We start from the raw sequence: 24,787 nt of genomic DNA on the forward strand, positions 1-24,787 counted from the left end.
AAACGGAAGACAATTCCACAGGCGTGCAGTTCTAAGAAAGAAGCTTTGTTCATGGAATCTACGTTTAGGTTTTGCAATTTCCAAGACAAGATTTACTTCAGCTAAAAAAGGAATTATCAATTACTACAGCGTAGTTCTTTCATTTTAACCATTTTTTTTTTTAAATTTTGCAATCAAAACAAATTTACGTTCAACAAGACTTCAAACCAAAGTCCGCTACATCTTTTTACTGGCAAATCACTGCATATCAAGACCAAAGAGTATTTTTAAGAATAAGGGTTAATGTCAGGTAGACTGAAGAAATACTGTGATGATCAGTATGGCTGTGATAACAGCATATTCTTTTGACTCCCAAGTATATATCCGACAGTCAAATCAACTGAAAACCACATCAGTCTACATAAAAATACAAGATATTAACGAATATATATCTGAGAGTCAAAACAATGAAAAGAATATGCTGTTGTCACAGCCCTAATGATCAGTAATGGTGGAACATAGGTACGGTTTAGTTATTTAAGAGGACAGCTCAACAAGAACTTATTTTCATGAAACTTGAAAACGACCATGAAAACGAATTAAGAGGCACCATGTCAGTAATCAGCTTGGAAGCAGCCCTGCAGTATTGTGTTCCACTGATGGATAGCTCCAAAAAAGAAACTTTAAACACTGAAACCAACCTTTTAACTAAACTATAATGGCACATCAAGCTATTGCTATTTAATGAAAAACAAAACAAAATGATTTATTATAAAATGTTAAATTTTATGCAAATTACATTGGTTGGAGAGGCGATTGTTGGGTTCATACCTTCCCCCCCCCAAGGACATTGCTGCACAAGTAAACATGATAGATCCAAGACAGGATTTGAACTCAGCACAGCTGATTCATTAATCCATGATGACATGTCCATTTCATGAATCATAAACCCCAACCCCACCCAACCACCCCAGTTTATATACAATCCCAAGAATGGGGCAAGAGAGTCAGAAAAAAGAAAAAAAAAAAAAAAGGTTGTCAGGGTCTTATCCCCGACAGACTTCATGGTATGGCTCTCCTGTTCGAAAGTCCCTCCACGTGGGTGGTAAGCCATCTTGAAGGTAACGACCACACTTTAAACAACGCGCAGAAAACAAAGTGCTGTATTTCTGGAGCCAAGTCTGCAAGTAGACAAAAATAAATTAATTTTTATGACAAACATTTTAGTCATTTTTTTTTTTGGGGGGGGGGGTAGTTTTTTTTTTATACATAAAGTTCTTAATATGCGTTCTTGGAAGCTATTGGGCAGGATAAAGTGCAGCGAACTAAGAAATAGGGTATCTATTCAATGCATGAACAGTTAGGAATTATTAGGGATTAGTATTTTATGCAGAAAAAAAAAAAACAAGCCGCATGTGCGTGGTTCCCCTCTGGTGCTGCATGTGAGATGACACAAAAAAAAAAAAAAAAAAAAAAAAAAAAAAAATAGTGAAGAAATGATGAATGTGAGATGACGCAAAAAAAAAAAAAAAAAAAAAAAAAAGTAAGGAAATGATGAATGTGAGAATTCAGAAAAACGTTGCCTTTACATTTTCGTCAAGTCTTAGAAAAATCTAATGGATGGGGCAAAAAGTGTCATTTTTTGCAATTTTAGGGAATTTGTGACCTCTTTTGAACTCCTGGGAATGCCGAATCCCAGTGAAAATGGACAAATAGTGCAGTTTCACATCTTAAGACGTGGATATTTAAATTCAACACCATGGGAAACCACTGTATAGACATACATATCAAGTTTTTGAGTAATATGAAAAAAGAGCTCCAAAAAGGCATGGTTTTTTTTAGCCCTAAAAGTCCCAAATGGATGTGAACCAGAATTTTGCCAGGGTCACCCATACTGAATTTATATTAAGAACACTGGCCTCCACATTTTGGCCAAGTTTCAGGAAAATCTAACGAATGGATCCAACGCTATAGGGCAAAACATAATTTTTAGCCATTTTGGGGCGGTTTTTAACCTCTCTTTAGCCCCTGGAGATGGGAATTTTTACAATTTTTTTTTTTTTTTTTTTTTACTGCGCACATCTATTTAATGAAATACAATTTGTGGCAAAATTTCACAAAAAATTAATGGACGGTTATCTGGCAATCGTCCGGATGCCACTGAAAACATAGGTCCCTCTCCGATAAATTGGGGGAGCAATAAGCACAAATTCAACCATAAATATAGCATACAGCACTTATTCTAAGTCAATGTGCTATAACTTGCTTTTTAATAGGTTAACATTTCTTGTGCATCTTATAAAAAAAAAAAAAAAGTAGGAACAGTTAATAATGAAAAACTAATGTTTTATAATTTAAAAACAAACAAAATAACAGAATTAAGAGGCAGTTGGAAGCCATCAAACTCACATTGTAATCATAACTTAACATTAGACATTATTTTTAAGGAAATACCATTCAGAAAAATCTGATGTACGAACCTGTGACAAAATGGAAATATATTCAAAAGTAATTTTATTAAAAAAAAAAAAAAAAAAAAAAATGAATAACCAGAGTTTCAGCTGCCATTTTAAATAACAAAAGATAAAACAATTCATACTTGCTGGATTTATATTACAATGCCTAAGAATTCTTAATCGCTTAAGACTCATTTTCTTTATAAAAATATAATTACTTGATCAATTTAAGTGATTTTTGGAATATGAGGTTCATTTCATCATAAATACATACATGATAGATTAAAAAAAAAAAAAAAAAAATTATGAAGAGTAAATTTTGGATAAAACAAAATCTTTTTTTAATTTTAACATTTAACAGTATTAAGCAATTTACTTTACTGTAAATAATGATTACGAGTAAACTAATATCCACTTAAATTCTTACCAGAAAGAACTCAATGTGATTATTTTACTCACAATCACTATTTACGGTAAAGTAAATTATTTAATACTTATTTTAAATACTTGCCCAGGTGTTTGTAGGTGGGTATTCAGCAAAAAAATTAAAATAAAAAAATAAAAATAAAAATAAATAAAATAAAGTTGTAGTAGGCAGGAAGGCTCGAACCAGTGACGCGAAGGGGGAGGTGTGTATAAGGGTGTTGGTTGAGCAAAAAAATCTCATTAGCTGTTGCGCCCATCGCCAAACTGGAAGCGACATAGGTTTAAATTACGGCTAGACAATCAAAAAGAGGCAATAACTTTCGAAAATATCGGGGGGGGGGGGAGAGAAAAAAAAAAAAAAAAAAAAAAAAAAAAAAGCGACTCCTTCCTGTAGAAAAGTCCCCAGTTGAGGGTGAACGAATTAATGTTTTCAGCCAATTTTTCGATATTTGTCGTCCGAAAGGTCGAGCTTCAAAACGATACCTATCGAGAAAATCCGTCGCCTCTGTCGAAAGTTTTTGTGAGACATACGAACATACATTTAAACAGACAGGTGAGATTTATATTATATAGATTAAAATTCATTTAACACAAAAATGTCATACGAGTAGTTGAATGCAAATAAATTGTCTCCAACTAATTTCCTAATAAATTATGTCAATAGTAACGATCCCTAATTTCCTAATAAATTATGTCAATAATAGTAACGATCCCTAATTTTGCACAACTTTTCTTAACCGATGCATAATCTATAATCATTACTTAGATGTGGCCTTTGACTAGGTGAGCTATAAACTTCACTTTCACCTTAGGAATTATGTACAGTTGACAGTGGTGTTATCAATCCAGGGTAATTCCATGTGACAACAACAAGGTAGTTAGGTGAAAAATTATATGTGCATACAAAAACGTTCACTCATCAAACCAATTGAATTCACCTATAATCATTGTTTCAGTGACATTCACTTTGAATCACAGACATGAGTTTTGTTGGAACAATCTAGTTTCTCCCATCCATCATTCCACCAGAACTGCTCACGATGACATGTTCTGCCCATACCCCCCCCCCCCATTTTTTTCTTTAAAAGTTTACTTAAACATGTACTAAGCTTTTCTTTTATACTAGCTTGAGTACCTGGCATTGTCCGGGTGTTTGGAGGTGTGTGTTGAGCAAAAAGGAGAGAAAAAAAAAAAAAAGAAAAAAAAAAAAGTGGTAGCTGGCAGGCTCGAACCCGCACTGCAAAGGAGGAAAAGAATGTGGGGGGGGAGAAAAAAAAAAAAAAAAAAGCGACATCTTTGCTGTTGCGCCCATCGCCAAAATGGAAGTGACGTAGGTTTAGATTAAGGCCAGTCGATCGAAAAGAGGGGTTGACTTTCGAAAATATTGGCGAAAAAAAGCGACCCTTCCCTGTCCTGTAGGAAAGGGCCCAGTTGAGGGTAAGGGAATTAATGTTTTTAGCCAATTTTTCGATATTTGTTGTCCGAAGGGTCAAGCTTCCAAACAATACCGATCTCGTGAAAATCCATCGCCTCTGTTGAAAGTTTTAGGCAGACATACATACATACATACATTTAAAAAGACAGGTGAGATTTATATCAAACTAGCGGGGGGTACCCGGCATCGCCTGGGTGTTTGTAGGTGTGTGTGTGTGTTGGAGGGGGGTTGTCAAAAAGAACGTTGGCCGGGTGTTTGGAGGTGTAAAAAAAAAAAAAAAAAAAGTTTTAGTAGGAAAGTAAGCTTGAACCCTGAACCTTTGACGTGAAGGTGGAAACGAAATGGGAAATAAACCCTGGAACCTAACCATCTCGCCCATTACAGAAGAGGAATGAAAAGCATCTTAATTTAACATTTATAAAATGAAATTAACAGGTGCGAGAAACCTAAGTTGCGTGATGTTTGACCTTGAAACATCGGGGGGGGGGGAAGAAAAAAAAAAACAGAAAAACAAACGTTACGTGAAAAATGGCTTAAATAACACTGGTTCAATATTTAAATTTAAATTTAAAAAAAAAAAAAAAAAAAAAAAAAAGAAAAAAAAAAAGACATCACACACCACGATTCGAACCCAAAACGTTTAGATAATGACCCAATGCGCTAACCAACTGAGCTAACACGACGTACATAAAATTTAGTCAGTTCTTCAATTATTTAAAGTAAATCAGATCATGACATTTTTTCAAGTATTTTTTTTTTTACAGCGAAAAAACAATTTGTTATGATACCGAGCAAAATGTTCGATTTTTAGGAAGAAAAGCTAGTAATAAAAATGGGGAGGGAGTGTCGGCGCTTTAAACTGGAGTTATCTCCCTTTGGCATCTCTAAAATTCAAACAAACTTTTTAAAATCCAAGATGGCTGCCTTCAATGTGCTCTCATAAAAATGTGTTTTTCTGCTGTAAAAAAAAACAAAAAAACTACTTGATGAAATTAAGTGAAAAAAAATTTTTTTTTTTTTTTCCTTGGAGAACTTCGTTCTATAACGGATACATACAATTTAAACTTTCGATATTTTCATTTTTTAATGGCTTGACTAAACTGTACAAGTACCATAAAAATGTATCTTAAACTACCAGTAAGACTAAAATCTATAGATTATCAGATTATCATGTGCATATATTTATTTACAAAAATATATGCACATTTTTGTGGTATTTTATGATAATCTGAAGATGGGGGGGGGGGACTCTGTAGTTTAATATTTCAAGATTTTAAAAGTTTCAAAATTGTTAATTATATCGGAATCAGAAAAATATTGGCATCGTCCTATAACTAATAGCGTTTTTCTTGTGCATGTGCAATGGCCAATTTTTTTTTGAGTGTTCTGGATCAAACCTTCCAACTTTGTATGCAACTGCAGAGTCTTGTAGCTGTGAGTGGCAGAAGAATCTGCAAGGTTGCAAATATAAAAAAAAAATTAAAAAAAAAATTAAAAAAAAAAAAGCTACGGCTAATCTTTAGACACAATAGTCATGGGCTTAGTGAAAAGATTTAATAGAATGGGTCTTGTGAAAGATACTTACGAGAAATGACTTCACAGCCACGTCTGGAATGACAGGAGAATAAAAATGAAGCATGGCCGCGCTTGCATGATCCGTCACCTTCAAGACAAAAATAAAAAATTCAAACAAAGGCCTTGTGAGGGGATACCCCCCTCCCCTAAAATAAAAAGAATATTTACAAGTGTATTACCTCTATAGTAATAAAACTACAAGACAACTTTATGTGCTCGATAATAAATTATTGAATTGGTTTGTTAAGATTCTCTCCTTTTGTTTTCTAGAGAACAGAAATGTCACGCATGAATACCATAGTAAAGTCTGGTATTTATGCAATGTTTTCCAGTAATTGAAAAGTTTTTTTTTTTAAATTACTTTATTTTTTGTTTCAGAAAATGATGAAACGGATTTGACTGTTTTTCAAAATAGTTTTATTTTTAATAAAAATGTTATAAAATATTGTGAAAGTAGTTTCCATATAAAAAAAAAAAAAAGGGGAGCCTCTGGGTCACACTTGACTATAGTTAATCAATTTGTTTTTATTTTTTTTTTTAAATTATAAATCCTTTTCACTTACCATTTGAAAAACTTGATATTTGGATTTTGACCAAACATTAATCTGTAAAAAATAAAATTTTTGTAACATTTTAATTTTGGATATTTTATATTAAATCAACAAAAGAAAAAAAAAAATTTAAAGAGAAAAATTTTTTTTTTTTTTTTTTTTTGTTTACTCACCTTTCCCTCATCTGTGAGAAAATTCTCTGTGCACCCCTTAACACGAACCCATTCAATAATGAGACCCCTGAGGATAATCAGGACCGTCATTGCCCGGCCAACAGTGACCTGCAAAAAAAAAAAAAAATAAAAGTTATAAAACAAAATTCATGCAAGTTTTTCTCATTCAACCAAAAACATTCGTGTCTAAAACTAAACAAAAATTCCATGTTCCAAGATTTAAAATTAATAACTAAAAATTTTTTTCCCTTTGTCTTCCAATTCGTCAAAAGTCATACGTGGCTTCTCATGAGTTAATCGCATTTGCTGTTGCTTCCCGATTGGCTGATCAATTTGACCAATACTCAGCATATTCTGGCAGTTTGCATGCATTTCTAGTCCAGCTTTACCAGACATTTACAAGAATTTGGTTTGTTTTCCGAAAAATTTATTTCCTAGAACTATTTGTCTGTGAACACAATACTGCAGGGTTGTTTCCCAGCTAACTATAACATGGTCGTTTTCAAGTTCTAGTTCAGATAAATATTTAAATTTTATAAATAAAAAACCAATGACAGCAAACAATAGTTTTCTTCACAATGTTTTGTATTAGGGTTAAGGTGCTCAGTGTTTTGGCATCTGCTCGCATTTTCACTAAATTGTCTAGATGATTCTGAAACTTTAGAGAGAAAGATTGAGCATTCAGCTTGAAATGTAAACATGTACAACGGTTGCGGAGATGCAGGTCTGCAGTGGGTGAAATATTTAGTTAAGTGACGAGAAATCAGCTAATGAACAGACTGATACCTTTGAAATATTAATGTCTTCTTGAATATAAAGTTTTATGCTATGATTATGAACCACTTGAGATTTTGAAAAAATAATTTTGCCAGGGTCACCCATACTGAATTTATATCAAGAACAATGGCCTCCACATTTTGGCCAAGTTTCAGGAAAATCTAATGGATGGACCAAACACTATGGGTCAAAACGTGCCATTTTTGGCCATTTTGACCTCTTGAGACGCAATGTGAATTTTTGCAAAAAGATTTTTTTTTTTTTTTTTTTTACTATGCACACCTATTTAATGAAATACAATTGGTGGCAAAATTTCAGGAAAAACTAATGGATGGTTATCTGGCAATCGTCTGAACGAACGGATGCCACTGAAAACATAGGTCGTTCTGATAAATTGGGGGATCAACATGCCTTGATCTTAAATTTTTTATAGAATTATTCTTTTGACAGCAGATTCATAGAAAAAAGACCTTATAAGATAAATCCATAAAATCCTATTTAAACGGATCTATAAGTTTACCAATATGCATTCTTTCTTATAACTTCTTGAGATAAATATTAAATATTTAAAATTTTCTACAGCGCAATATTATAAAAAAAAAAAAATTATATATATATATATATATATATTAAAATGTAATTATAAAAAAAAAAAAAAAAACAACCCTCCCCACACACACACACGAAGACAAAATCAATGCAAAATAGAAATCAAGAAGAATAAAATTGTTTCTGTACAAACCTGTACAACACCACAATTTCCAAGAGGCCTTACAATGGAAAAGGACATGTCAGCAAAGGAACGACCCCAGTTTGTGAGACACATATCGAGATGGCTGGAAGAAAAGAGAAATTTATGACAAATTAAAATTTTTAAAGAAATGACATGATAGGAATTATAAATTGTATTTTTAGGACACACGGACATTTTACAGAATTTAAAAAAAAAAAAAAAAATAAATAAATGTGAGAACTTCTTTACAAATAGATACAAGCTAGCTTGACTGAACTGATGTCAATGTTTTGGACGATTACATATATGTGTGTGTGTGTGTGTGTGTGTGTGTGTGTGTGTGTGTGTGTGTGTGTGTGTGTGTGTGTATACATCCAATGGAAAAAAAAAAAAAAAAAAAAAAAAGAAATGTTCTGTTCACACACGCATATGAAAAGTAAAATTACTACAGTAAATCTATTTCGATACATTACTAAAAATTTTTTTCCGAGTAGAGGATTTTTTAAAATTCATTTGAGAAAGGAAAAGTTGTCACTTACTTTCTTGCCCCTCCTCACCATTTGTAAAGGTTTTGTCTAAGCACACCCTCCCCATAATTTTGATGGATATTCCGATTTATTCATATAGCAATATACAAACTGCTTACACATTGCTCTTTATTATGGAGTAAAGAATATATATATATATATTTATATCATACATATAAATTTTTGTTATTGTTTAACTTGATATTTAAGCAATAAAAAGCCAACATTCTTTTAGGCAAAAATTTGTACCCCGGTGGTAAACTGCCAAACTACAGACAATGTAGTTGCGGGTTCGATCCTTACCAAAGTCAAGCCATGCTGATGACTGTTAGCAAGAAACGCACATCTTGGGATAACTTATGTACATAGAAAATTTTAAATATGTGTGTGTAAATATAAACAAAAGAAACATTAAACGCTATAATTTCCTTTACTTTCGAGTGAGCGTAAGGGTGAAATGATCTAAACGCCATTTCTCTTTAATTGAAATGCAAAAACATTTTCTATCTTTCACAACGCTGAAGAGCAATGTACTGCTAAACTGGATTACACTCAGAATCTTTTTTTTTTAATTTTTTATTTTTTGTTAAGACAAATCTCTTTTTAAGTCTTTATGTACATTTTTTTTATCACAAGAACGTTATAAAAATCAGAGGGTGGCTAATGTCAGTTGCGAATATGATATAAAATTCTTGAGAAAAAAAAAAAAAAATAAATAAATGTAAAAACTCACTTGGCAGATACTGTGTGGCTGGTTGGGCTTTGTCGTCGGAGTCTTTTTGAACTGGCACCAATATAAACGGATCTGTGCAGAGGGCTTTGACTTAAGATGTAAAAGGCTTGATTGGACAAATCCAAGGTCTGCAATGAAAGAGCAACGCGAATGACCAATGGTAGAGAAAATCTGAAATAATGATGAAGTTCCTGACCTAGGGAGAATTGGGGGGGGGGGAATTCCCAACCTTGTGAGGGATGTGTCATGATTAATAACCTTAAAAAACGAGTTTTGGGAGAAGGGGCAGGGAGGTGATTTAGCAAAGGGTTTGTATCTACATTGCCTTTTTTTTCATACTGAAACAGGTTTCGTACAAATTTTCAATATCTATTTTCAAGAACTTTAGAATTTTTCAAGGTGTTCAAGATAAAATTCAAGTTTTCAAAACAAAAATTAATATATAAACAACGATATAATAAACAAAAAACTTGATTAACAGGAAAAGTCATGTCAACAATCATATTTATATTCTCTAACCCACTTATATTTGCCCAACCAAGCACGATTAAATGTTATTTTTCCCCAACCGTACACTGGTGTGCTTGCAAAGCTTTTTTAATTTTGAATTTCCGGTATTGCGAATACAAGAGTTATGTCCCTTTATCACAAAATTAACAATGCTATTATATGGAAAACATCAGATAGTCCCTTTATCACGAAACTCTTTCATCCACAATAATATATTGTTCTGAAATTACATTGTATTTCGATTTTATTTTCAATATTTAAAAAGTAGTTTAATGGCATTTTTTTTTTTATTAAAAATGCTAAAAAAAGTAATTTAATAGATTTATTTCATTCAATTTTATTTTTAATACTGCAACACAAATTTTTATTGGACATAAAAGAATGATTTTCAAAGCCTTTTGATGACATTTTCTGTATTTTCAAGATAATAGAAATAAGGCCTTTTCAAGGCAAAAGTCCAAATTCAAGGACATTTAAAGCTTGTGCGAACCCAGTGAAAGTATCAACAGATGTTTTTTAGTTGCGTGCAAGCGACTCTATAAGTCACTCCGTCGGTCGGTCGGTCTGTCCGTAACACTTGTGCTTGGCCTTTTTGGTTAAGATCAAAAGGTCTGTTAATAGATGCTGTTCTTAGCTTTTTAAGATTTTCTCGGCCTTTTGGCTAAGATCAAAGTGTAGTACCTGTTCTGGCAGATACTGCAAGCTATGACTAGCAAAGACCAGATGTGGGGGCAACCCCACATGCCTGACCTTTAACCAGCTCCCATTTCCCACCTCTCGGGAGCTGGTCCCCTTTTTCCCTTCCCCCTCCCTTCACTCCTCACATTAAAAATTGGCCTTGTGCCTAATTTGCTCGGTGGGGGAGCAAATAAATACCATCTGTTCTGGCAGACTCTGCAAACAAAGACCCCCCCCCGCCCCCTACACACACATAAGACCTTGGTCAATGTAGGGATCACCCTACAGACCAACTCTCACTATCCAGCTCCCGTTTCCCACCCATCGGGAGCTGGTCCCCTTTTCCCCCCTCCTCATTAAAAAATGGCCTTGTGCCTAATTTGCTCGGTGGGGAAGCAAATAAATACAGCTTTTCTTGGCTTTTTAGCCAAGATAAAGGTGTAGTATCTGTTCCGGCAGATACTGCAAACAAAGACCATATGTGGGGGCAACCCCATATATAAGACCTTGGTCAATGTAGGGACAACCCTTCATACCAATTGTTACTATCCAGCTCCCCTACTCCCGGGGAAGCTGGTCTCCATTTCCCCTTCACATTTAAAAAAAAAAAAAAAAAAAAAAAAAAAAAAAAATCGGCCTTGTGTCTAATTTGCTCGATGGGGGAGCAAATAAATACCGCTTTTCTTGGCCTTTTGGCCAAGATCAAAGTGTAGTATCTGTTCTTACATGCTGTACTTATGTTTGATCTAAAGTTGGGGATCACTTTTCTGTATTAATTTAATGTAAAATGATTACCCACAACCAGTCAGTCTCAAAGCCATTCAAGTCATTCTCCAGATCATTCAAGTTGTTTTTGAAGGATTCCAGTTATTTTTTTAAGCATTCAAGTCATTCTTAAAGTCATTCAATTCATCCTTAAGTTCATTAAAGTCATTCTAAGTCATTTACTTTTTATTTATTTAAGTCATTTCAGCCCATTTTTCGGTCATTTTAGTTTATCTTTAAGAATTTCATGTCAATCCTACATTCACGCATTCATTCATTACACGAGAACACGCGACTAATGGCTATCGGCCTTTTTAAAAGGAAACATTGATAAAGCAAGTTTTCCACCACCAACCATCCAGGAGTCAATTGTTTTAACTAAGGCAAAAGTCACCATTATCAGAAAGAGAGACAGAGAGAGAAAGTTGGGGGGGAGAATGGCAAAGCAAGACAAAATGTGATGAAGGAAAAGGGAAAAATAAGAAAAGATAAAATCAAAACAAATGGAGGAAAAATATGTAAAGCCCTAGCAACTTTTACGTCTTCGTATAAAAAAGTAGGAACGCAGCGATTTCCAAGATCTGACGAAACAAAGTTTTATCAGCAACGCAAGTAGCCAACATCAGAACAAACTGAAATCTAAATGAATTTCTTAAAGCTGTCCAACACATGCCAGTATGTAAAACAAACGTTAAGCCAATGATGACACAGCTCCCAATTTTCTCAGGCGTTAGTTGATTTTGAAGTCAGACACAAGATCCCTCGGAGGTATAAATCAGTGGTCGACATTAGTTTTGCCATTGCCCTTGTTGGAAGCTGGAGGACACTTATTCTATTTCTGCGAAGAACAAATCTGGCTGAGGATAAACTTTCAGTAACTCATCATCCAATGTTCAATATAATCACGTTGACACCCCAATTCTTGTTAGAGCACCAAAGTTAAGTAATGTTGAGCATGGTCAGTACCAGATGGGTGATCAATTTGTGAATACCAAACACTTTATGTAATTAATAGGTCTATGACAACAGCATATTCTTTTCATTGTTTTGACTCTCGAGTATGTATCCGACACAGACAATCAACCGAGAACCACATCACTCTACATAAAAACATATAAGATATAATGGATATATACCCGAGAATCAAAACAAGGAAAAGAATATGCTGTTGTCATAGCCCTAGTAATTAATTGATGAATTCCTTAAGGGAGAGAGACGAGTTATAGCCGTTAATGCCTGACATCACTTAAATTAAATGAACGAATAGCAAAATTCTGAGGAAAATTTTCAACATGCCAAATTTTTGTAAATCAAATTAAAAACAAAAATACTTACTTTTCCTGTCCATTTATGCGTCTGTAATAATTGAGAATATAAAGGTGTTTTGTCAACAACTGGATCAAGACTCAAATTGAAACTATTTGTTGAGCGGTCGATTGGATTTAAGGTGTTTCCAAACTTTTCCAATGCACTAAAAAAATAAAATAAAACACATACAAAAAATAAAACTATGCATTGCTTATGGCAATATAGCTGTGAGGGATGGTAGAAAAATAGCATTTCCGTTTTGGTAAAAATGAACCCATTGAAGTCGATGTGACAAAGAAGTATGTGGTGAAAAAAAGAAAAAAAAGAACGAAACAGGCAGATAGAACGGTGGCGAGAAGATTTTGTGTATTATGCCGAGAGCAAATTGCAATTACAAAAAGAAACTGGTCACTTTACACTCATTAACCCCTATCCTCAAACAGCCTTTGGGTCTTGATAAGTAGTAACCTCTCCTCCATAGTTAAAAAAGGTAAAATATAGAATGAATATGTGCTGTTATTAAGATAACAAACAACTATTACCATTGCTGTAATAAAAGATAGAAATAAGCTGTACACACATAACTATGTAGTCTGTTATATTCAATGCTATAAAAAACAAAGAACTCTACAGTCACTGCTACTATAAAGACAGAATAACTGTGTTGCTACATACAATGCACCAATGATACAGTTATTTAGGAATACTAACCTAGTTATTAGGAGAAAGATTTGCATAATATTTCTAGGTCATCCTTTTGTCAAAACGATTATCTCAACCTTATAATAAACAAGTAGGATGCCCAGTCATAAAACATGTTTAAATATGATGTTTTAATTCATGCAGATTTTCTTATTATAGAGCCAATTTTCTATTGATTATTATATTGTACCTAATATATATAGTGAAGACTTCAAAAGTAAAAAAAAAAAGCCTGACTTGGGTGTCATCAGTAAGAATCAAAACAACTCTCCGACCTTATTCGTTACCATCTGTACATATAAAATTTTAAAAACTAACGTTATTAAAAAGAATACTTTAAGTAGACTGACTTACAGACGTACGGATGCCACTGAAAACATAGATCCTTCTCCGATCAATCGGGGGGACCAAAAATAAACTTGTACCTCTTATTTAAAAGTTCTTGCACAAGCATAGCTCTAACCCTCTCAAAGTTATAACAGATTTGGAAGTTCACTTTGTCAGACAAAGCAAAAAGTGTTGAAGACTCAATCCAATCAGATCTTTTGAAGAAAAATTTTTTTCCAGCATTTAAAGTGAATATTGTTCAAAAAATTAGGTGTGAGCATTTTTCTTGAGTTTGCTATTGTCCACGAACATGGTATTAATTTAAGGAAGTTTGATATGTCAGCTAGCGCAGGAAAATAGTTCTTACAAGCTGCAATAATTGTCTCATGAAAAAATGGCAACAGTTATATTATCATTTTATTTATCATCACTAGGATGCGATGCTTTGAATGTTAGCTTTGAAGCCTCGTGCATTTTAGCATTTATGGTTGTATCTTTGTTATATTCTTTGTGTAAAATCAGACCAGGCTATATATCCCTCCTTAGAGGAAACGGAAATAGTTGAGATCTCAAATGTGAAAGCAGGAAACAAATTTCTTTTTGTTCAAAAACTTTTACAAATATTTTTTGAACAAATGAACAGAATAAAAAAAAAACATTTTTTTTTCGGGGGGGGGGGGGAGGGATTAAGAAGAGTTATACAATGCGTTTTGTTCCCTCAAATTTATCAAATAAAATATTAAAGTTTAGTTTTGCATTATTTGGATTCATCAGACTACTGTTCTCATATTGGATGTCATTTTCAAAATGTTTCGGTCGATGTAACCTCCAACCTTCTAGAAGGTAGTCTAAGGAATCCAAATGATACGAATAACCAATCCTCATTTCAAAAAGGCAGAAAGCTTTCCTCTCAAGAGGTCTTTGCTCACACTCTTCATCATTGCCCAGAAGATGTCATCCACAAAGCCTCCTTAGAAAATGATGCAGAAGCCAGCTGAAAACCTGGTTCAGAATAATAGGCAGCTCCATGGTATTGTGTTCCACAAATGTTCTTGGAAAGAAACTTTGCTCATGGAATTTGTTTAATTTTTAGGTACACAAAAGAAATGCATTTTTTTAGAATATCCAAAAACAAAAAAAAAACAAAAAAATCGCGTTGACACACTGGTTCTCATTAAATCACTGAAGTTAAGCAATGTTGAGCCTGGTCATCATTAAAATGGGTGGCCATTTTGGGAATTCCAGGCGTCGTATGTAGGAGGATGTTGGCACCTCTCTGCAAGAGTTGCAAAGACCTAACGTCACCGTCTCCCCCTAATGGGGATATACATCGTGGGGACAGATTGAATTACATACTCCCATGGAACTTCCTCCTTTGGACAAAGCCAGTTAAATCCACATAGGGTTAGTGCCGTTCCATTCCATAAATTCAAGCCAAACTACTCTTCTACCTACCTGGATAAGTTAAAATGCAAAAACAACTTATTTTAAAGTATTTTCTTTTTTTTTTTTTAACTTAAAAAATAACATACTAGTAGAGTTTACGAACCGGATTCTTTTAAATGTCAACTTGGGTTTGGCCAGCACCTAACGGAATACGCTGAGTGTCACCGAATAAATCATTTATTTTGGGAGTAGAGGTGAGGGTACGGTTATGGTTCTGAGCCCACCCCACATTCTCTTCAGATTTTTTTTTTTTTGACATTAAAAAATGAAAATATCGAAAAAAAAAAGGTTATAGTGTACGTATCCGTTATGGAACGAAGTTCTCAGAAAAAATTTTTTTCACTTAAATTTTTTTTTTTTTTTTTTTTTACAGAAAAAAACCCCAAAAAACAATTTGTTATGATACCGAGCAAAAGGTTCGATTTTTAGGGGGGGGGGGAAGGCTAGTAATAACCCCCCCTTTTTCTCCGATATTTTCATTTTTTAATGTCTTGATTAAACTGTACAAGCACCTAATAATAAAGATTAGCTCCGCATTTATTGTTTGAAACTCACGGTAACATATTGAGGGAGTTTCGGTATTATTATACAAACACCGTGACAGCGTTAGGGTTAGGATTAGGGTTAGGGTTAGGGTTAATTCGCTGTCACGGTGTTTGTATAGTTTTACCGGAGTTTCTAACAGTATTTCGTATAATTTGTTTGAACTCATTTTCCCAAACTTACCGTGTTCAATAGCGAGCATGCCGCCATTTTTCTTTTTCAAATATATCGATAAAAAATGCGTGATTTCCGAACCAATTAGACGTTTTAAAATGAGTAAAACCCACTAAAAACATTTCCAAATAGGTAGAAGAGTAAATCATTTTGCCTTTGATAACATTTATTTGTGATATATTTGTTTTGTTTTTTTAATAATTTTCGAATCCATGTGTATAGTAATACAAACAATTTAGATTTTATGAGAATTCAGGCTAACAAGAAAAGGAGAATGAATTAATATTGCTAGAATATAAATAAAAACAACGACGACACGAGAAATGCCGGCATTGTTGTTGTGCACGAACGACAAAAGAAAAAAAAAACTTACTTAAAATCGTTATTGATGACAAGCAAAGACTTTTGCAATTCACTAAGACATTGCTTCTCGTTTCCCAGCGAATTATGGAATCCATCAGAAAGACCAGAATAAGTTTTAGAAATACTCGCTCGAATCTTTTGCGTTAATTTGACAGCCTCGGCAATGTTTTCGAGATTCTCGGCGTCGGCCATTTTCAAGCGTTTTCGATTGTCGTTCAATGGGACACGTGACATGACGCTGCGCACCCTGGCGGGAGAGAGAACAAATCAATTTGGAACAAGGGAAAGATAACTCTACTTCAACCAGCGGTAGATAACTGTGTTTTAAACACCGGTTAGATAGCTTTATTTAAGGGACAGAACTCTACAAAGTTAGATAACTCTACGTTTAAACTGAGCTGGGTTTTAATAAAAGAGGACGGGAGAGAACTCTAATATTAAGCAGGAGCAGATAACTCTGTAAATCAAAAGGCTAGCACATCTCAATATGACATCCCACGACTATCGTTATTTACATGGCAAGTACTCGTCCGAGCTTCAATCTATGCCCCCTCCCTGCCAAACTTACATAGAAAAAAACTTGTCTAGCTACAGCAACTATCAACAATTTTCCCCACTCTCTATCTTTGCCTAAATCTAAACGAAAATTCCATGAACAAAGTTTTTTTTCCTTTACCTGCCTGCCTGTGGAACTCTGTTTTGCTGGCATGCTTTCCAATTGACTACAGTATGGACGTCTTCAAGTCCAATGTAAACAAGTTCTTGTTGAACCCCCTTCTTTTTTTTATTTTATTATTTTTTTTTTATTACATTTTCACCCCAAACAAGGCACATTGCCACTTTGGTGTAGGGGGCTACTATCAGGGGCAACAGCTACTGGGGTACTATGTAGGGAGTTAGGCAGCAAGATATCGGTTCACGTTACACTTAAACTTCTGCATGTCAATACAGTTGGGGAAGCAGGGGCCTGGAATGGAATTTCAAAGTCTGGCGGTTCTGGGGAAGAAACTACTGGAGTAGAAAGATCTTTTACATCTAGGGATCTCTACTGTGTGGGGGTGGGATTTAGCTGCCTGTCGGGTTTGTCGAGGGTGTTTACGTCGTGGGGGCACAAGTGCTTGCAGTTCGTCAGAGCATCCATCATTAAGATACTTGTAGAACAGGCAGACGGATGCAACATTTTGTCTATGGGACAGAGGCTGAAGCTTAGATGACAGTTCAGGACCTATCAGATTGGCGACTCTCTTTTGAACCTTGTCTAGGAGCGAGAGATTAGTAGCAGATGCAACAGCCCAAATATGACAACAATATTCCATACATGGGCGAATGGTGGCCTTATAGAGGTACAGGAGACTTTCGGGTGTTAATAGTTTTCTAGCACGGTAGAGAGAGCCTATCTTCTTTGTAGCGGTCCTGGCAATGCTTTCAATGTAATTGTTCCAACTCATGTTTCTTGTTAAAATAATCCATTCCTACCCCATTTTTATCACTAACTATTAATAAACTGTTATCTCAGTGACCACCATACACTCAATCAACCCTTATTCTTGAGTGGCTTTCAGGCCTTGATAAGTGGTGATTCCCATGTCAAAAAAAAAAAAAAAAAGAAAAGGGGAAAACAGGAATGAATTAAGATACCTGTGTTGGGGTAAATGAGGTGGATTATTGAGTTGGATGTCAGCTTCATTGCTGTATCCAATAAAGTGCAATGTAACACAGATATAAGAGACTTCGTACCACAAACGCTCTTATATCCGGGTTAAAATAGGTTCTTATTTGGGACCAGAGGAAATCTTTTTTATATCCTGGTTTTAATATTTAAGGTCTCTTATACCCGGGTTACACTGTACATGACACCCTAGAAATAAAATGGAGGTTGACTGGGTAGGGGAATTTTCCAAAAAACCGAATAAAGGAGCACACAATCGGTGACGTCAGCAGTTGTGTTAACCCTTTTCTCTTCCCTGCAACCTCTTTCTCACAGAAGAGACGTTGCGAGCCGTTCTCTGTTTTATCATTATTTTCATGGCAAGTGCTCATCTGAGCTCCAATCTATGGTCCCCCCGCACTAAACTTTCACGAGAAACACTCGTCTAGCTGAAAACACTATCAATAATTTCCCCCACTCTTTATCTGTGCCTAAACCTAATCGTAGATTCCATGAACAAAGTTTCTTTCTTAGAACTGCACACCTGTGGAACTCTCTCCCTTTTGTCTGCTTTCCAGCTGACTATAACATGGTCGTCTTCAAGTCCAACGTAAACAAGTTCTTGATAAGCCGTTCCCCTTAAGTAATCCAATTTACCAAATTTCCACTACTAACAATTATTACGACATTGTCCCATTGACCACTATACACATTAACCCTGATCCTCGAGTGGCCTCTGGGCCTTGCTATGTGGTGACTTCTTTGTAGTAAAAAAAAACTATACAAAACTTTCAATAAGAAAGACTCACCATTTTGTATTAATTTGGATGAGAAAAGTGGTTTAGAAAAATGGAACAAATACCTTGAGGACATTGCAAAAACTGCTGCAAAGAAAGTGGGTTCCCTCTATCGTGCTAGGAGACTACTCACACCTGAGAGTATCCTATACATCTACAAGGCCACCATTCGCCCATGCAGGGAGTATTGTTGTCACATCTGGGCTTGTGCATCTACCACTAGCCTCTCCCTTTTGGATAGGGCCCAAAAAAGAGTTTTCAATCTAATACGTCCCACTTTGTCAACCCCTATCCCATCGCCACAATGTTGCATCTCTGTGCCCCTTTTACAAATATATATATATATATATATATATATATATATATATATATATATATATATATATATATTAGCAAACAGTTAATAAAATATGTTAAAAAACACTTTGAAATGAGTTAAAAACATATTTAATCTGAAAAGGAAACACTAGATAAATGGATAGTCCTTAATCCGCGGAGTTTCAAAGAAATACTTTCCTTCTCATCAGAGGGTAGGAGTTAGCAAAATGCAGGATCGGATTTTGCATGCAGAAGTATTTGATGAAACAACAAGTAAGTCAAAGATCTTACTTGAAAACAAAAAAAAGTGAAGCAGAGGGAATATGGTGAAGAAAAAGGTGATTACACATGAATGCATAGTCTGGTGGAAGATAAAAAATCCAGGGACGGTAAAATCCAAATGTAAAACTTCAAGAAAGTTAAAAGAATTTCCATTTGTACAAGTAAAATCCAAGGAAATCCCGTAATTGGAAGAAGATGGTCCATAATAATCCAAAGACAGAAATCCATGGAATAATTCACAAAAATGTGTACAAGGAAAAAAGAAAAGATTCCAATAATATTAATAAAAGAAAAATAAGATATGCTTTTCACTCTACTTCCGAGACATAAATATAAATAAAAAAGATCAGGGAAGAGAAAGAAGAAAAAGAGGGAAAAAAATGATGATAAAGTTAAATATAAAATATAAAATAAAGGGAAACAAAAGTCAAAATGACCCAGACAGGAAATGTTAAAGGCGCGAAAAAAATATATAGGGCAAAATAATATAGGTCATCTGAAATGTACAGGTCATCACTTAAAAAAATGTCAGCAAGAGTTGTTAGACGACACTAAATGGAAAATAAATAAATAAATTAATAAATAAATAGAAAATAAAAATAAATAATAGATAAAGAATAAATAAATAAAAACATTTGCAGATACCGGCCATCCTCTCCCCTTAAATAATTTTTATTTTATTTTTTATTTTATATTTTATATTTTATTTTTTATTTTTTATAATTGTGATCTGAGGCATGATTAATGTTCTTACTTATTATCGAAACAGTCTGTAAATCGTAGCAAGATATGACTATATTTACATAAAGAAAAATAAAAAAATTATAATTTTCTCTCTTTTGATTAAGCACTATCTACGACCCTTGTTGGAATTCAATGATTCTAATCTTTGGAATATTTTTCAACCTGGAATATATATAGAACAAGAGTCTAAACAGCAGAGTATATTTTAATGTATTAGTAAATTCATTAATACAATTAAAATAAAAGAAAAGAAAATAGTGCTCGTTGTAATGTAGATGTATAATAAGCTCGATATATAATGAGGTACCATTACCTGTACCAACCTACTGGGCACACCGGGTCTCCTTAACCTCGTCGGATTCCACCCGATGTGGCAGGTGTTCTTTCGATCGTACATTCTCCCGTTACAAGTTGGCCTGTTGATCGTCTTTACCAACTGTGTTTTCATGGTGGGGTGCTTTGCCTCTCGATCGAATCGTCTCCTACCCTGTGTAGGTAGTCTCCGGGTACATCAATCACTCCGTTGGTCCTTGCGGCTTGCTGCAAAATGAAGAGTCCTCACCACAAACAAACAGAACTCCGGTTTATAACAATAACAAACTATTTATTGTTTTCATTACTTCAACACAGCCACTATCTAAATTGAGGTGACTGACTATAGCAGTGAAACGATGTAAGACCAGACTAGTAAAGTCACAGATGTCCCCTTAACACAGGCTAGTTAACATCATGACATCAGGCCCTGAGGGCTCCCAAATAGGGAGTGTCTGGCCAGCCCAGCCATTTCGTTTGCTGGCTACGACTCTTCTCTTTTTAGAATTCCTTTTTCTAAATCCAACCCCACCTCTCCTTCAGAGAGTGGTTACAAACACCCTTCCTTTCTTCCTCTTAGAGCTTACCCTTCGTCCACTCAGCACCTCTCTCTCTCTCTCTTTTATCTTATTAATTTGTACTGAAGTTTTTACTTATTATCAAATTAGGAGTGAGTAGTCATTCCAAGTCGAACAATGCCTGGCGGCGACCCCTACCCTTGACCCCCATTCTAAGTTGTCAGCCTTAATCAGCTAAGGGTCTCTGGATCTCTTCATATCTCTCAACAGAGGTTTTAAAAACAACCTTTCATGTTAACAGATGTATAACGACAATGAGATAAAAACAATTATTATTTGTTTTTTTCTCTTTCTGACAAAATCCTATAGACATTTCTGCTTTGTCCCAATCAGACATCAAGATCCCCTTCTTCTGCCCTCTCTTCTTCTATTTGAAAAACAAGACCATCTCTTTTGACATGTAGATAATTCCAAATCTGTCTCCCTTTTTGAGGCAACACAACATCTGCTTTGCATCTAACAAGCTTACAATGATACATCGGCGGCTGGTCCTATTTTCCTAGCTAAGGTTTTGCATTTCTCTGCACTCCTTCACCCCATCCTGTCCGGTCAAACACCCCCTCTCACCGCAATATGCACATTGCTGCATGCATTCATGACACCAATAGTGTCATATCCCTTCCATCCTTATGGGGGAAATGCAGCCATTGCAGCATTTCCACTCAGCCCTGTCAGAAAAACAAAAAAACAAAATACCCAGTATAACCCCAAGTAGAAAGTTCAATTGAAACCTCAACAGTTTCTGAGTCAGGGATTCTATATTCATCTACACATGCATTATTTTTTTCTCAGGGGTTAATTCCTCTTTTTCTTTTCACTTTACTAGTCTTTTTAAGGTGACTGCAACTACGTACATGCAAAACAGTTTTCTCTTCTTTATTTTCAGTCCTTCTTTATAACTGCAACTCATCAAACTATGTACATGCAAAACATGGGTTTCTTTCACTTTTTTTTCTTTTTTCTTATTTACTTTCAGTCCATCTCCACGACTTAATCTATGTGCATGCAAAACATTTTTTTTTCTTCCCTTTAACTACAACCCATCAGACCATGTGCACGCAGAACGTTTTTTCACTCCCCCCCCTTTTTTTTCCATTTTTAATTTTTTTTTGATTTCGGTCCTTCTCTATGATTTGGTCTATATGCATGCAAAACAATCTCTTTTTTTTTTCTTTAGATTTCATTTTCAGTTCTAGTTCAACCATAATTTTGTTCGGTAACTGGGAAGGCTCAGCCCATCTTCAATCGCCATTTGCTGTCCCAAAATAATGTGTCACCTGAGATCTCAATTGGTTCTAGGCCTTTCTGCCTATTTAATTCTACTCTAAAATTGTTTGCTGGGGATTATTTTTACACACATCCAATTTTTCAACCTATTTTTGTATTTTATTTTATTTATTTATTATTAATTTTTTCACTCAATTCTTTACACAAAGAGAAAGAACTCACTTCATCTGCTCATGCACACCTCTTGGCATCTGGTAAAATTTCCCAATGATATTTCATACTCCCACAATGTCAGAACCTTCTCAATGAACTGCATGTTTAATTTTTTTTCAAAACAGAATACTATCAGCACCGTTAGTTTCTTCAAGACGTTCTACTTTACAGTTTAAAGTTCAAAACTATTTACCATGCGATTGATTTAATTTTTTATGTAAATTCCCAGGCTAAATGATTTTTTTCTTTGACAGCCTACATGTTTTAATGCCACTTTCAACCAATTACCACCTCACACCCTATGAAAACTCTCAGGCCAAATGGCTTGCTCTTCGGCAGTTTAAACACCTTAAACCCCTTTCAAATAATTAACTATTTTACACCCTATGAAAACTCTGACCAAATGATTTTCTATTCAACAGTTTAAATGCCTTAGCATCACTTCCAACAATATATTATTCACATTTCATGAAAACTCTCAGGCCAACTGATTTTCTATCCGACAGTTGAAATGCTTCAACATCATTTCCAAACAATTCAGCATTTCATATCACATCTTATGATAATTCTCAGGCCAAATGATCCCCTACTCACAACAGATGAGAATGCTATGCTAACAATTACACACGTTATCAGTTCTCATCTAAACAAATTTTTTTTTTTTCAAAAAAATTAGTACATTTCAATACAAATATTCAAATAGACGAAACAGTTCCCTTTATTTATTTTTTTCTTCAATCAAATCACGGTTCTATCAATTTTCATTTGTTCTATCCTTCAAGATTTAAGGTTCAAATTCCATGATACACATGCTTTAGTTTCTCTCCTGTCTATCCCCATTGGTTTCTATTTCCTAGCACATCTGAGAGAGTGGTCCGTGGCACAGCCTGCCAATACCACGTGCACACACGGGCCCGACATGCACACGACAGCACCAACAGTTGCAACCCAGTCCATTATCAGATTGCTACCCAGTTAACTACTTCTGGTCTACCTGGTTCATTGCTCTTAGGCTGACAGGAACCTTGCTTCCCCAATCTCAGTTTTTTTCCTTTAATTTTAATAAAATTCTCCAACCAAACGTCCCTTTATTTGACAGTCTAAATGTCTCACAACTAATCTCAGGCAAATCATTACTTCATCTTTAATTTATTCTTATGAGAGCTTCTATTTGTTACAAAATCAGAACGGCATCGATATTGCCGGTTTCTATTTATCTAAGGATCGGTATTCTCTCAATCCCTGATGGTTTCTCTTTTCACAACCATTCTTCAGGTTATCTCGGCATGAGCTTCTTTATCTCTCTCTCTCACTTATTGACCATTCTATCTCATGGTGCATTATTCTCAGAGTTTTACCGTTCACCAGTGGGTCACAGTGTCTGTCATGCACTATGAACCGGGCGGAGAGATCGTATATCTATTTTTGTATTCCCACATGCTTTTTTTTTATGGCATCCCACACAGACACAACCAGTGTCTCGTTAAATCTACCGCCAAACTCCATGTATTACACACCGTGCATTCAGCACCTTTTCACACACCCTCCGCGACGCTTGCATAATATTTGGGACAAGTCTTTTCGGCTTCCTCGCCGCATTTTCCCATTACGTTTCCTCATGCCTTTTTTTTTCTGGCACCTCATGCAGACATACCCTATGTCTCGTTAAATTTACCATCAAACTCCATGTATTATACGCACAGTGCCTTCCGCACCTTTTCACACACCCTCTGCGGGGTTTGCATAACATTTGGGACAATTCTCTTCGGCTTCCTCGCCGCATTTTCTCATTACATTTCCTCATGTTTTTTTTTTCTTCTGGCACCTCACGCAGACATACCCTGTGCCTCGTTAAATCTTTGACCACTCAATTCTTCATGCCTTTACGACTAGTGCACATTTGCACACTTCTCAACCTCCACTTTTCAGCTCACACACAGACAGCGCACTCCACACCTCTTCACATCCCTCCCGCAGGGATCACATCACATCTTTCAATCGCATGACCATTAATTTCTTTTTATGTTAAGCTGGTCTTGGGGCTTGCTGCTTTTTGCTTTTCACCCCCTCCCTCTCTCCTTCTCATGTCTACTAAAATCTGTTTACTGCTATGCCTTTTAAGGGGGACTTGCCTCTCCCACTCTCGCTCGCTTGTACAGCGACATATCAACCCGCTTCCTCTGTCTATATCCCCATATCTATTCCTGTGGATACACCTGTTTTTAGACTCATGATTCAGACAAATACACATTTACACATTTCCTTCGAGGGGTGAGGAAGAAAATCAACAATAATGCAACAAAACTTAACCTATCCAGGTGACACCGAGACAGACAAAAGGAGAAATGAACCGTCCTTACCTACTTCGTCTTCGTTTCATGTTTGAGATTTTTGCAATTTTTCTTTTTGAGTTCGTTCCTTTTTCCATCTTGTTTTTGTGTGCGTTTTTTTTTCTTCATGATTATGATTATTTCTTTTTGTTCTTTT

At 35.1% G+C, this 24,787-nt stretch overlaps 1 protein-coding gene and 2 pseudogenes across 1 annotated transcript; 2 read left to right on the plus strand and 1 right to left on the minus strand.

Moving 5' to 3' along the window:
* Positions 1-744: 744 nt before the first annotated feature.
* Positions 745-24,743, minus strand: LOC145297778 (mediator of RNA polymerase II transcription subunit 27-like). The gene is made up of 9 exons (XM_080144033.1): positions 24,661-24,743; positions 16,192-16,428; positions 12,654-12,789; positions 9,366-9,493; positions 8,115-8,208; positions 6,596-6,703; positions 6,435-6,476; positions 5,882-5,959; positions 745-1,160 (listed from the first exon to the last, which is right to left on the minus strand). Exons 1-9 carry the CDS (start codon positions 24,726-24,728, stop codon positions 1,026-1,028), a joined length of 1,026 nt encoding a protein of 341 aa, XP_080000159.1. The 5' UTR covers positions 24,729-24,743; the 3' UTR covers positions 745-1,025.
* LOC145298009 (U2 spliceosomal RNA) lies at positions 10,517-10,670 on the plus strand (annotated as a pseudogene).
* Positions 11,228-11,353, plus strand: LOC145297986 (U2 spliceosomal RNA; annotated as a pseudogene).
* Positions 24,744-24,787: the final 44 nt, after the last annotated feature.

This window comes from Euprymna scolopes, chromosome 18, assembly GCF_053919585.1.
Source record: "Euprymna scolopes isolate OS-2025 chromosome 18, ASM5391958v1, whole genome shotgun sequence".
Lineage (NCBI taxonomy): Eukaryota > Metazoa > Mollusca > Cephalopoda > Sepiida > Sepiolidae > Euprymna > Euprymna scolopes.